The sequence below is a fragment of the Urocitellus parryii genome, chromosome 10, assembly GCF_045843805.1.
Source record: "Urocitellus parryii isolate mUroPar1 chromosome 10, mUroPar1.hap1, whole genome shotgun sequence".
Taxonomy (NCBI): domain Eukaryota; kingdom Metazoa; phylum Chordata; class Mammalia; order Rodentia; family Sciuridae; genus Urocitellus; species Urocitellus parryii.
The window spans coordinates 45126726-45140430 of record NC_135540.1 but is presented as its reverse complement, the minus strand read 5'-3'; the positions used below and the strand labels follow the sequence as shown (position 1 = coordinate 45140430).

Genomic DNA, 13705 nt, shown 5'->3' with positions numbered 1-13705 from the left:
GGTGCTTTGAACAGAGGACTCTGGAACCAAGCTGGTGGTGGCAGTAGTGTAACACAAACTGAAATAGAAACAGTGGACAAATTTGGTATGGGGAAAACCTGTAGAACACAAGAATAATTGGAACTTGGTTTAACTAGAGGCTGCATAGAGAACTGATATTCAAAAATTGTTCTGTGTTTCTGAATTGGCAAGCAGAGAGGTAAAGTTTGGAACCATCTTGAGTCCACACTACAGCTTGCTGCTGCAGGAGCCCAGAAGATTATGGCAAATACTGCTATATTTTCCAGGCAGTTGCATATCAGGTAGCCTAGTGCTTACCTAGCAGAACATGGTGGAAACAGGTACTAAGAAAATTGTACCCAGAGGAATTCAGGACAGAGATATGTAGGGGAGTGCCACTCTCTTTCCCTCTGCAATTTGCAGCTCACACGACCAGCTGAAGAAGGTCCAGAAACTGAAAAGGTGGTTGCAACTACACTTAGAGTCTATTTCTGGGAAAGCTAGATTTATGGTGGATTGTGCAAGAATGGTGGAGGGTTGGTTTGTTTTGCCCTATAACTAGAGTTCTTGCAGTGAGGTGAGGCACTGAGGTCCACCAGAGATTAGAATCTGTACAGTCCCACGGATATGTTGATCTATTCTCTCTGTAGCAGATACCACCCAACAAAGTTCCAAAGGTCTGACCAGAGCCAAATCCCAGATGCCAGAGCTTCTCATTTAGAATTCTGTAACAGAGTTCATCAATTTAGTCTCTGGAAAAAACTCCAAGTGTCAATTCTTCCCATTATATCATACCTGTTCTTCTGAAGAGAGAAACTGAGAGCTATCTCAACCAGCTTCTGTTCCAGGGCACTCCAGGTGGCAGCTCAATGAGCAACACAAAAAGCAGAAGAGTTTCTCATCCCCAGTCCTTGCTCTTTCTAAGGAGAAAATAGCCCAAGAAGAAATGAAAAGAACAGTCTGTCAAAGGCAATGAATATCCAAAGGTTTTGACTACCTCAGTAGAGACAATCCTTAATTTTGTATTAAGAATTGCCTCCTTTTTTTGGGGGGGGGGTGTTCTTGTACTGATTGTTTTATAGTTATACATGCATAGAACTTGTTTCTTTTTCATTACCTTTATTTATTTTGCTTTTTTTAAACTATTTTTTCTCCTCCTTTATAGCTGTCACCTGCTACCTATACTCCTCTATTTGTATTTTGAATATTCTAAACTTTCTTTTGTCTTCCAACTCCTTTTCTTTTCCCTTAGTGAACTATAATTTTATCATCTTTCAGAACTATTCCTGTCCTCACCATTTATGTTGTTGTAGTTATTAGTACTGTGGAAGGCATAGTTGATACCTGCTGTATTATTATTGTGGGTGTAATAATTAACACCTGCTGTTTACTTCAGTGGATCTAATTCATGGCTATTTATTGTTGCTACTGTTAACTTCTGACACTTCCATTTCTCTTTTTTATGGTAATTAGTGTTGTAGATGTATTTACTTTACTGCACTGGTAGTTACTTTACTGTTTTATATTATTCATTTCTCTTGTTTGTTACCTGTTTTCCTGAGAGGTGCTAGGGATTTACTGGGATATATTAGTCAGCTTTTTATTGCTGTGACCAAAATACTTTAAGAAATTCAGAAATTTAAGACCTCTAAAAACATGGGAAAACAGGCAAACAAGCCTCCACCCCAATCCAAATTTACAGTACTACAAAAAGAATCCACAGATATTGAAGGAAATGAAATTCCTGAGAAAGACTACAAAATTGATTATTAAAATAATTAATTAATTAAAAGGTGATCTGAGCAATGAATTAAGGGTGAAAATATAGGAGGTGAAAGACTATTTCAACATAGATATTCTGAATAGAAATTAATCAGAACTCCTGGATATGAAAGACGCAATAAATGAAGTTAAAAAATTAGTTGAAAGCATTAACAAGAGATTAGATTTTTCAGAAAAGAGAACTGCAGTCCTCAAAGGGTCTATGAACTTGAGCACTCTGTAAACAGTAAAGAAAAAATAATAAAAGACTATGATAAGAATATACAAGAACCATGGGAAAACATTAAGAGGCCAACTTTAAGAGTCATTAGGATTGAAGAGGGCATGGAGATACACAGTCATAAAATTAAGAATCTTTTCAGTGATGTAAAAGATAAATTTCCAAAGCTTAGGAATGAGATGGACATCCACTTACAGGAATGGAATAGAACTCCACATAGATATGATCAAAAAAGAACCTCTCTAAGACACATCATAATCAAAATGTCTAAAAGAGAATAAGGATAGAATATTAAAAGCTGCAAGAGAAAAATATCAGTTCACATTTAGAGGTAAACAATCAGGTTATATTTAGAATTTCAGTTCAGACTCTGAAATCCAGGAGGGCTTTCAATGAGATAATCCAAGCTCTGAAAGAAAACAATTGCCAGCCAAGGTTGCTGTATTCCAAAAGCTATCATTTAGAATCAAAGAAGAAATAAATATTTTCCAAGATAAAGATGAATAAAAAGAATTCCTAACCAATAAGCCAGCACTACAGAAAATACTTAAAAGAAACCCCAGAGCTTCAGAAATAATGAAGCTTACTAGAACAATTAGAAAATGAAAATTGAGATCACATTAAATATATGAAGGAAGTAAAAATGGCAAGTAATGAAACATCTCTTCATAACTCTGAATGCAAATGATTTCAACTCTCCAATTAAAAGATATAGAGTGGCAGAGTGATTAAAAACATGACTTGGCTGTGTGTGGTGATACATATTTGTAATCCCAGATACTTAAGAGACTAAGGCATGAGTATTTCAAGTTTGAGGCCAGCTGGTACAACTTAGGAAGACTGTCTTGTAAAATAAGGGCTGAGGATGTAGCTCAGTGGTAGAGCACCCCTGGGTTCAATCCACAGTACCACAAATAAAACAAAACACACATTAAAAACAACAAAAAACCATGACCCAACCCTATGCTGTTTGCAAGAGATTGATAGGCAAATAAATTTACAGACTTAAAGTAAACAGGTAGAAAAATATATTTTATGCAAATAGAGTCAGAAAATAAGCAGGAATAGCTATTGTTATACCAGACAATGCATGCAGATTTCAAGCAAAAATCAATCTGAAGAGACAAGAAATGTCATAATACTGGTAAAGGGAACAGTTCAACAAGAAGATGTAATGATAGTAAATATTTATTCCCCAAGTATTGGTTCACCTCACTACATAAGAAAATACTTCCTAATACATACCCTTTTCTCATCCTGCACAATAATCAATTCAAAGTGTTTCAAGGACCTAGAAGTTAGAGCAAAAACACTGCAACTGCCCATAGAAAATGTAGAGTTAACACTTTAACATATTTCTGCAAGCTGACTTTCTTAATAAGATTCTCAAAGCTCAAGAAGTAAAGTCAAGAATCTATGAGTGGGACAGAATCAAATTAAAAAGTGTCTGAGCAGCAAAAGGAACAAGTACGAGCATTAAAAGAATGCCTGCATTCTTTAATGGGATAAATCTTTGCTAGATACTCCTTTACAGGGTATTAATATCCAGAACTCAAAAAACTTGACATTCGTGCGACACACACACACACACACACACACACACAACAAAACAACAAAAAATGAAACCAAAACAATAACCTATTTAATAAATGGACAAATGATGTAAACACTTATTTTTCAAAAGAAGAAATACAATTGGCCAATAAATATATGAAAAAAATCAACATCCTTAGCAATCAGGGAAATGTAAATCAAAACTATAGAGATTTAATTTCACTCCAGTTACATGTCAAACATCAAGAATACAGATAACAATAATTGCTGGCAAGATATGGGCAAAAGAGTACACTAATACTTAGTGGTGGGACTGCAAATTAGTACAAGCATTTTGGAAAGCAGTATGGAGATTCCTCCAAAGACTAGGAATGGAATCACCATATGATCTATCTATCTCACTTCTTGGTATATATCCAGAAGTACTAAAGTCAGCATACTTTAATGATACATGCCTACCAGTATTTATAGCAGTTCAATTTACAATAGCCAATTTATGCAACCACTCTAGGTTCCTGTCAACAGAAGAATGAAAAAAGAATGTGGTATATATAAACAATGGAGTTTTACCCAAACATGAAAAAGAATGAATTCTGTCATTTGTTGTTGATTATTGAAACCCAAGAAAATCATGCTAAGTAAAATAAGCCAGATCAAAAAATTCAAGGATTGAATGTGCTCTTGGTGGAAGCTAGTGAAAGAAAAAATAAATAAAAAGGAATTAAAAAAAGGGGATCTCATGAAAATAGAAGGGAGATATCAAAGGGAAGAGGGCAGGTCATAGGGAATATTAGGGAAAAAAAATTTACCAAATTTTGTCATGTTTTGTTATGTTCATTTAAGAATATGCCCCAATGAATCTCATATATATATATATATATATATATATATATATATATATATATATCTCACATACACATATATATACATACATGTAAATATACATATATATACATATACATATACACACATGTATATATACATATATATACATATACATATACACACATGTATATATACATATATATACATATACACACTTATATACATATACACACATATATATACACACACGTATACATGTATATATATATAATACATATATATATCCCTATATTAAGTATAATAATAATAATACAAGGGAGATCTGAAGAATTGAGTAAGTGGGCCAGGAAGAAGATAGGGACTGGATGGGAAAGGATGGTACTGGGGATTGAGATTGATCAAATTATGTGTATGTATGAATATGGCATAGTGAATTCTATAATTATAATGCACCAATAAAAAATAAGAAATAATAAAGAACCTAGTCTCCGGATTTACAGAATTAATTGTTCATGTTAAAAGCTTAATGTGGTACATCAAACATTTGTGCTTAAAATATTTCATAAAGCTAATGTGTTGGAAAAAACTGCAGGCTATTGATTAATGGAAATTGAAAAGAGCAAAGTTTTTGTTGTTGCTGAGGATTGAACCCAGGGCCTTGGACATACTGAGCAGGAACTCTCCACTTAGCCCTAACCAGACAGTAAATTTTTTTATGGGAAATCTAATTGTGTACTTTTACATGGAAGAATTATAGAAGTCATTTAAAAATATTTCTTCATTTTAATATTTAATCATGTAAAGAGGTGAATGATTTTTTTTCTGAGCTTTATCAGTAGAGGGCAGCAAAGTTTCAGGTAGTGTTTCAGATTCAAGGGTAGCTTTGCTAAGAAAAATTTTCTTTTTTGTTGCTCTTAAGAAGTTTGTTCTGGCTTAGCTTTTAATGAAGTGCTTTGGTAATATCATATAGGAATTTGCTTAAAAACTCTGTTGCTTTGGTTCAGATATTTATTCAACTCTTCCCTTAGGTGCTATATAGATCCTTTCTTAATGAGAACATGTATTTCTTTCTTTCTGTAATTTAGGGAGTACCAGGGCCTGGAAGATATGACATTAAAAGTCAATTTCAGAAGACTGAAAGTGTGACACCGAATGTAAATGATACATCCCCTGCTTTTCTTTCTCAATCCCAGGTAATGGTCTGTAGCCATTTTCATATATAGAGTCTAATAAGCATAATGTGAGGCCAGCAACAAATTCAGTGGTGTTTAAGAAGATTATGAAAGTAAAAGTGGTCTTTAAGCAAATTAGAAGTGGACATGGTCTGGGCAAAACATAATGCCTAAAAACGTGGGTAAAATGAAGTAAAATAAGATTAGAGGGTGAATATTTGAATTAAGCAAATTTGCATATGTAAGCATTCAATTCAGATTATAAGAAAGGTCTATTTTACTCTGAATTTTAAAATGTACTTTGCTGATGAATATGTAACCTATGAGGTCATGGATATTTTTCAGAGTAAGTCTGTGGAGCCTGGCCATAGGTCATATCTACAACTGCCTCTGGGACCTCCTTAATGATGCTGCAGTTATATCATATATTCTGCAGTAACCATTTTATATTCTCCAAGGAATATACTAAGGGATCTTGAAGGTTGATAAGATATTTCTTAGGCAAGACTGTTAAAATACTGGCAACATTTTTAATGTAGCAGCCTCCAGACCAAGGTAATTGTGATACTTATATCTGTATAGAGTTCTGATTATGTTATTTAACTTGAGAAGGTTATTAACCTTCAGCTGAGTATAGATGACTGCTTTGGTTTTATTTTACTTAAGAGACATCTCCTGGGAGACAAGTATATGGATTGCAGGTATATTTTGTAGATATAATTAAGATGTCTTTTTAATGGGTTAGATGTTATAGTGAGGGACAGGGAAGAATCAAGAATGAACATTAGGTTTCTGCCTTGAGCAACTTAATGGTACTTAAGGCACTACACATGATGGATCTGTAGAGGACAGGGTTTTTTTTTTTTGTTGTTATTGTTGTTTCTGTATGTATATGTGTTCTTGATTTTTTTAAAAAATACAGTTTTGTAGCTAGCACTCTCTATTTAAGTTATTTTTGTTTATCACATATATCCCTAATTTTTATCAATTGGCAACTATCATATTTTAAGAAATGGAAAAGAAAAAAATGATATCAGTATTGTTTAAGAAGATATGTAGAAACAAATAATGGTTAGGTGAAAGATGTGGAGAAGTTAATAGCAATCATGACTATCTAATAGAGATAACATTAGTGTTTAATTGAACATGAGCAGCTAAATAATGCCATTAACAATGTAGACTTAGGACACAGAATTTCTGGTTATAGGAATAAAGACAGATATGTTTCTGGGACAATTTAATCATTGATTAAGGAATTTGTTCAATATTTTACATGAATGCATTAGATTACATTACTTCTTCAAGTATTAATTTTTCAAACATACTTATATAACACTGGTTCTCAGCTCTGGATGTGCATTAGAAATACCTGGGGGAATTTTAATACATTCACATGCCCAGGTGCTAACCTGCCTTTCTACTCTTTCTCACAGAGAATGATTCAGTTGGTCTAGGATAGGGCCCAGGTACCAATATTTAATGCCTCAAGTGATTCTAGTATGCATCTGGGGTTTGGGATGATAATTTTTAAACATTATATTTGACATATGAATAATAAGATGGTATTTAGAAAAATTTAAATAGCTCTTTTTGATTCTTACAGTAATAAATTATTTTTGATAATGCTAATATTTACTTGCTTTACAAAGTAAGAAAGAGCACATTTGAAATACTTACCTTTGTGTAAGTAAGAAGGAATAATAGGAAGGCATACAAATAACCACTTTTCTATATATATATATATATATATATATATATATATATACAATAATAATAAATCAGAAAGCATTGACATTGATTACTTATAAGGTGTGGTAAGGAGATATAGTGGAAACACTGGTGTGCTGTAGCTTACTTGTACTGTTTCAGAAGCCAATTGTTAATTTTCTATGATTTTGTAAATTGATTGCTGTTATGTTGGTAGTATGAAATTAGCCATTGCTTTGGGCATATTTACTTCATGGAAATCAGAAAATGTTACAAATTGAGGCACTTTTTTTGTCAATGGTTCAGCATCCCATGGGACAGAATAGAAATGGAAGAAAGCAATAGTTCTTTTTTATATTTTTATCTTTTATGAATATATATTTTGTCTTTTGGAGGCAAGTCAATGTTTCATACATTAAAAAATGGAAATGAATCAGTAAGAATAGAAAAATATTTAAAACAAAACCCTCTGGAACTGAAAGAAAATGGAAGCAAATGAGTGATTGTATTCCAAATGCATTCCTTTAACCAAATTGAAAAAGGGGAGGCTTGGGGGAAGAAAGAATAATCCAGCTATCCACAGTATTTGACTATATCAGTCTTGGATGGGATTGGAGGGATGGGTAGTAAGTTTAGCATTGAAGAAAAATTCTGAACTATTTTCAGTAGGTTGGTTTATTGGAATGGTATGGATAAAACAATCATTATAGAGGTAGCACAGTTTTAAGCAAAATAATTGTTATTGTGAACTAGGATTTTTAATGCAGAAAAGGTGTGTACAAATATGGATTGGGGGATGTGGAAAAAGAACCTGTGGGATAGATATGAATGGATATTGATGTGAATTTATGATTTCTAATATATATGTACATATATATATATGCATGCACTTATACGTGTATGTATGTATCTATGTGTACATGTATATGTAGGTATCTATATTTTTGTAGCTTGGTCTGATAAATGAATCAAGGAACAGAGACACTCCAGTATCAAGGAGAATTTCTAATGCCTGGACCTTGGTCACTAATTATATTCCCCATTAAACAGAACAGGATTCTTCTGAAAAATGACTGATTTTAATGTAGAAAGAATTAAATATCTTATTGTAATATCTTATTGTATCAGAAAGTGAGTTTTAAGAAATAAATAAAAAATGAGAGTATATCATAGGTACATAGGAACTAACTTGAAACCTTCCTCATCCCCACCACTGTTCCAAAGTTCAGCAATGAGTTATAAATCATTAAAATGGCATCCTTGAGACAATTTGGACAATAAATAGATAAGTAAATAGATTAAATAATGGAAAAATAATTGGAGAAGAAGGCAGATCTCTTGCTTACAGTAGAATACTGAGTGCTTACTGATAAATGTAGAGGAAGTATTGGATTTGATCAAAACTAAAATCAATGGTAAGGATCAGAGACTATCATGTATCTCCAAATAAGATAGCCTTAGAAAGCCATATCATCTATTTCCTGTTCTTCTCAAGAATACATAATATGGATATAATCATGGGGAACCTTAGGATAAATTCCAAATAAGAAAGGTTTATTGTACCAAAGGGAAACACAATGTTCTCCCAAGATGTTAAAAGTCTCAAAGCAGAAAGAAAAGCTGTGGAAATATCTTTGCATTAAAGGAGGCTAAAAAGACATGATGGCTAAGAGCAATATCTGATCCCATATGAGATCATGTATTTCATGGGAAAAATCAGTATAGGCATTTTAGACCAGTTTGGATTATGAATGGTAGATCAGATGTATTATATCATTGATATGTTTATTGAATTTAATAACTGTACTATAATATATAAGGAAACATTCCTATTTTTCATTTATATATATAAAAGTGTTTAGAGGTGAAGGATCAATACATATATGTTTTTTCATGTATGTGAATATACACACATTCGTGTGTGTGTATGTGTATGTATATATATATATGGAACCTGGTAGACAAAAAGAGAGAGGATACATAAATTAAAAAAAGCAAATGGTATAACATGTTAGAATTAGGTGAAACTAGGTAAACTTCCTATAGTTATTTTCTGTATTTTTTAATTTTTAAAACCTTTTTGTGAAACTCAAAGTTATTTTAAAATAAAAAAAGTAATATACAATATTTTATGTGTTCATAGTTACACACATATGTATATATTTAATGTTAGTAAATTTATTAGTTAAGCTGAATTTATAAACCACTTGAATCTAAGATTTTATTTTTCTTAAGATGCTTAATAATATTGTTGTTAATTGAATATGTATGTTGAGAAACATTGCTAATATAGTGTAATTTGTAATTAAAGCAATCATATTAGATCATATAGTTTTTATTTATGATCTTAATTTTCAGAATATTTTAAATGTTGAAATTGTTCATATACTATCATTTAGAATATCATATTGAGATTATTCCTTTCTAGAAGTTTATATGCCTTGGTAAGGCATTTAATATATTACTATATTAGTATATAGGAATTTGATTAAAAGCTATATATTTTGTTTTGATGTGTGTAAGATCTTAATTCATCTACATTTTCTTCATTCCATTAAGAAATAAATTAAACTCTGATGTTATATACTCAGTAGCTTAGCTTTTAACTTGTGAAGTATCAAAATGTTCTATAGTTTCTCAATGGCATGTTTTCCTGTTCTTCACTAGAGATTTGTACCTATTAAATCAATCACCCCAGCTCCTGGCACATATAATGAAATTAGAACAGCTCTCAAGTACCCAAAGAAAACATCAGGACAGAAAAACACTCCATTTGGTCAAAGAACTGCCCGATTCATAGAGGACTGCAAGGCAGCGGAAATGCCAGGTTAGTAATTAATCCATATATTTCTACTCTTTACTTTTATGTAGCTTAATATTCTTAACAAGATGGAAGCACCAGAGAGTACGATTAGTGGTTATCATTTTAAGTTAACATTTTTTTAAGCATCAACTATGCACTAAACACATATAAGTCAAAATAAAGTACAGTTTTATTTAGATTTCACTTTTAATATGTCGTACACCTTAATTGTAATTTGAAACTGTTTTTCTTTACTCAGTAAATCTCCTAATTTCCTCTTGGTAGATTAATAGATATAGATATAATTCATAACATTCATTTTTGTTAAAACATTTATTTATATCAAATCACATTTTCTGATATTTTCTTTTTATTGATTTTTTAAAAAATAAATGACAGTGGAATGCATTACAATTCTCATTACACATAATGAGCACAATTTTTCATATCTCTGGTTGTATATAAAATATGTTCACCAATACATGTACTTTGGATAATGATGTTCATCACATTCCACCATCCTTGCTTACTCCCGGCCCCCTCCCCTCCCCTCCCAACCCTTTACCCTGTGTAGAGTTCATCTATTCCTCCCATGCTCACCCTTCCTACTCCACTGTAAGTCAGTCACCTTATATAAGAGAAAACATTCAGCATTTGTTTTTTTTTGGGGGGATTGGCTAACTTCACATAGCATTATCTTCTCCAATGCCAACCTTTACCTGAAAATGCCATGATTTTATTCTCTTTTATTGCTGAGTAATATTTCATTGTGTATATATGCCACATTTTTTAATCCATTCATCTACTGAAGGGCATCTAGGTTGGTTCCACAGTTTAGCTGTTGTGAATTGTGCTGCTATAAACATTGATGTGGCTGTGTCCCTGTAGTATGCTGTTTTTAAGTCCTTTGGGTATAGACAAAGGAGAGGGATAGCTGGGTCAAATGGTGGTTTTATTACCAGATTTCCAAGGAATCTCCATACTGCTTTCCATATTGGCCGCACCAATTTGCAGTCCCACCAGCACTGTATGAATGCACCTTATTCCCCACATCCTCACCAACACTTATTGTTGTTTGTCTTCATAATAGCTGCCATTCTGACTGGCGTGAGATGATATCTTAGAGTAGTTTTGATTTGCATTTCTTTAATTGCTAGAGATGATGAACATTTTTTCATATATTTGTTGATTGAATGTATATCATCTTCTGGGAAGTCTCTGTTCAGGTCTTGTCTCATTTATTGATTCTATTATTTGTTTTGTTGGTGTTTGGCTTTAAATTCATATGGAAAAATAAGAGACCCAGAATAGCTAAAGCAATCCTTAGCAGGAAGAGTGAAGCAGGGGCATCACTATACCAGGTCTTAAACTATACTAAAAAGCAATAGTAACAAAAACAGCATGGTATTGGCACCAAAACAGACTAGTAGACCAATGGTACAGAATAGAGGACACCAGAGACTAACCCACAAAATTACAATTATCTTATATTAGACAAAGGAGCCAAAAACATGCATTGGAGAAAAGATAGCCTCTTCAACAAATGGTGGTGGGAAAACTGAAAATCCATATGCAACAAAATGAAATTAAACCCCTATCTCTCACCATGCACAAAACTCAACTCAAAGTGGATCAATGACCTAGAAATTAAACCAGAGTCTCTGTGTCTAATAGAAGAAAAAGTAGGCCCTAATCTTCATCATGTGGGATTAGGCCCCAACTTCTTTAGTAAGACACCTCTAGTGCAAGAATTAAAACCAAGAATCAATAAATGGATGGGATCAAACTAAAAAGTTTCTTCTCAGCAAAAGAAACAATTAATGAGGTGAATAGAGAACCTACATTTTGGGAGCAAATTTTTACCCCTCACACACATCAGATAGAGCACATTTTCTCATATTTTCAATGGTTATTCTAGTATATAGAGCTAAGAATATAGAACTAACATAATATATATAATTTTTATCCTATAGTTCTAATTATCTACTGCTGTATTAAAGAATGGCTTAAAAATAAAACATTTGTATTATATCTCATTTTTTGAGAAGACAAGAATGCAGGGCTCCAGTGGGACTGTCATAGCTTCATCATGTCTGACTTTTCAATGGTGTCATGGCCCCACAATACATGGCTAGAGCCAGGCATTGTGGCACATGCCTGTAATCCCAGTGATTCAGGAGGATGAGGTTAGAGGATGACAACTTCGGGGCTAGCCTTAGCAACTTGGTCACTAAGTAGCTTAGTAAGATCCTCTCTCTCTCTCTCTCTCTATATATATATATATATATATATATATATATATATATATATGCCTGAGGATGTAGCTCAGTGATAAAGTACCTCCTAAGTTCACTCGAGTGAATTCCCCTCCCCCCAAAAAAGCCTTGGCTAGATGCTGCAAGGCTTTTATTGACTCAATCATAGCACACCCATGATATCCCCTCTTCTGCATTCTATTAGTCAATCAGATCACTCAGTGCAGCACATACTAAAGGCAAAGATGTAAAACTTTATCTCTCAGTGATAGGAGTAGCAAACAATTTATAGCTATATTTAATCTACTATATAGTGTACTCTCTGACCACAAAGTATGTGAATTCTTCCTGTATGCGTCCATCCTTTCTTCTCAAGGACTCTAAAGCCCTATGCGATTATGGCCTGATCTTGGATTCTGGGATCTTGTCATCTAAATCAGGTGTAGGTGAGGATCTTGATTATAGCTTAGTATGTCTCATTTTGAGTATGAATCCTCTCTGTCAGAAGAGTTATAAAACAAGAAATGTGTTGTTTCATCTAACATACAAGGGTGAGGGGGCGAGAGAGAGAGAGAGAGAGAGAGAGAGAGAGAGAGAGAGAGAGAGAGAGAGAGAGAAATTGTTCTAGATACACCTATGTAAAAAGGAGAAAACTGTAAGTCTACAGCAGTCACATCACAATTCTGAAATACAACCAGATACAGATTGCTATTTTCTTCATTTGAGCTGAGTTATACCAGAGAGGAATGGTTTTCCATGGTTTCTAGTTTTACCTTTTGGGCTCTTGTTTGTATCCCCTAATTCATCCTTCCTTTCTATGAGAAATAGGCTGTATTCACAGCTAGAACTTTCTGTCTTCTTCCTACCTGTAGATGAATAAGGTACTTTTCATTTTGTTCAGTTAATATATCTTTCTTAACCCTGGTTAAATTGCTTATAAAAATTTTGTGAGTTTTTTATTGTATTAAATTATAATAAAATCTATTAGACAAAGTCACATATATTTTATTGTAAAAGTCTTTTTCTACTTTGAGGCAGCTTGTTTGAACATCCTTAAATTCTTAGAAGCTCTATTGTCATAGTCAAGTGGGTCTAAGATTCTCATAAGCTCTTTTATTTAGTTGAATGATTCTATAAAGCACCACCCTAAATCTTTCTGAAACTTTAACAAAGAGTTTTACAGACAAATCCTGCTTTTGGTCTTTTCCCTCAAGCTACTTGTTCCTTTAAGAGATTTTTGTTGCCTAGAGAGGCTAGGAATGAAAAACATTATTTTAAAATTCAGAAAATCCTTATTCCTTTTTATTTTCTATAAATTCTGCTTGAAAAGTAAAAGGTAAAAGTGTTTAAATTAAATTTGTTCTACCCATGTCTTCTCATATGTGGA

The 13705-nt window shown here is 32.9% G+C and overlaps 1 protein-coding gene across 1 annotated transcript in view; it reads left to right on the top strand.

The window, feature by feature from the left end:
• Positions 1-13705, top strand: part of Stpg2 (sperm tail PG-rich repeat containing 2) — a 522341-nt gene that overhangs the window by 130566 nt on the left and 378070 nt on the right. Inside the window, exons 7-8 of the mRNA XM_077803111.1 lie at positions 5467-5574; positions 9928-10087. Of these exons, the coding sequence (XP_077659237.1) occupies positions 5467-5574; positions 9928-10087 (268 nt within the window). The remainder of the gene's footprint in view (positions 1-5466; positions 5575-9927; positions 10088-13705) is intronic.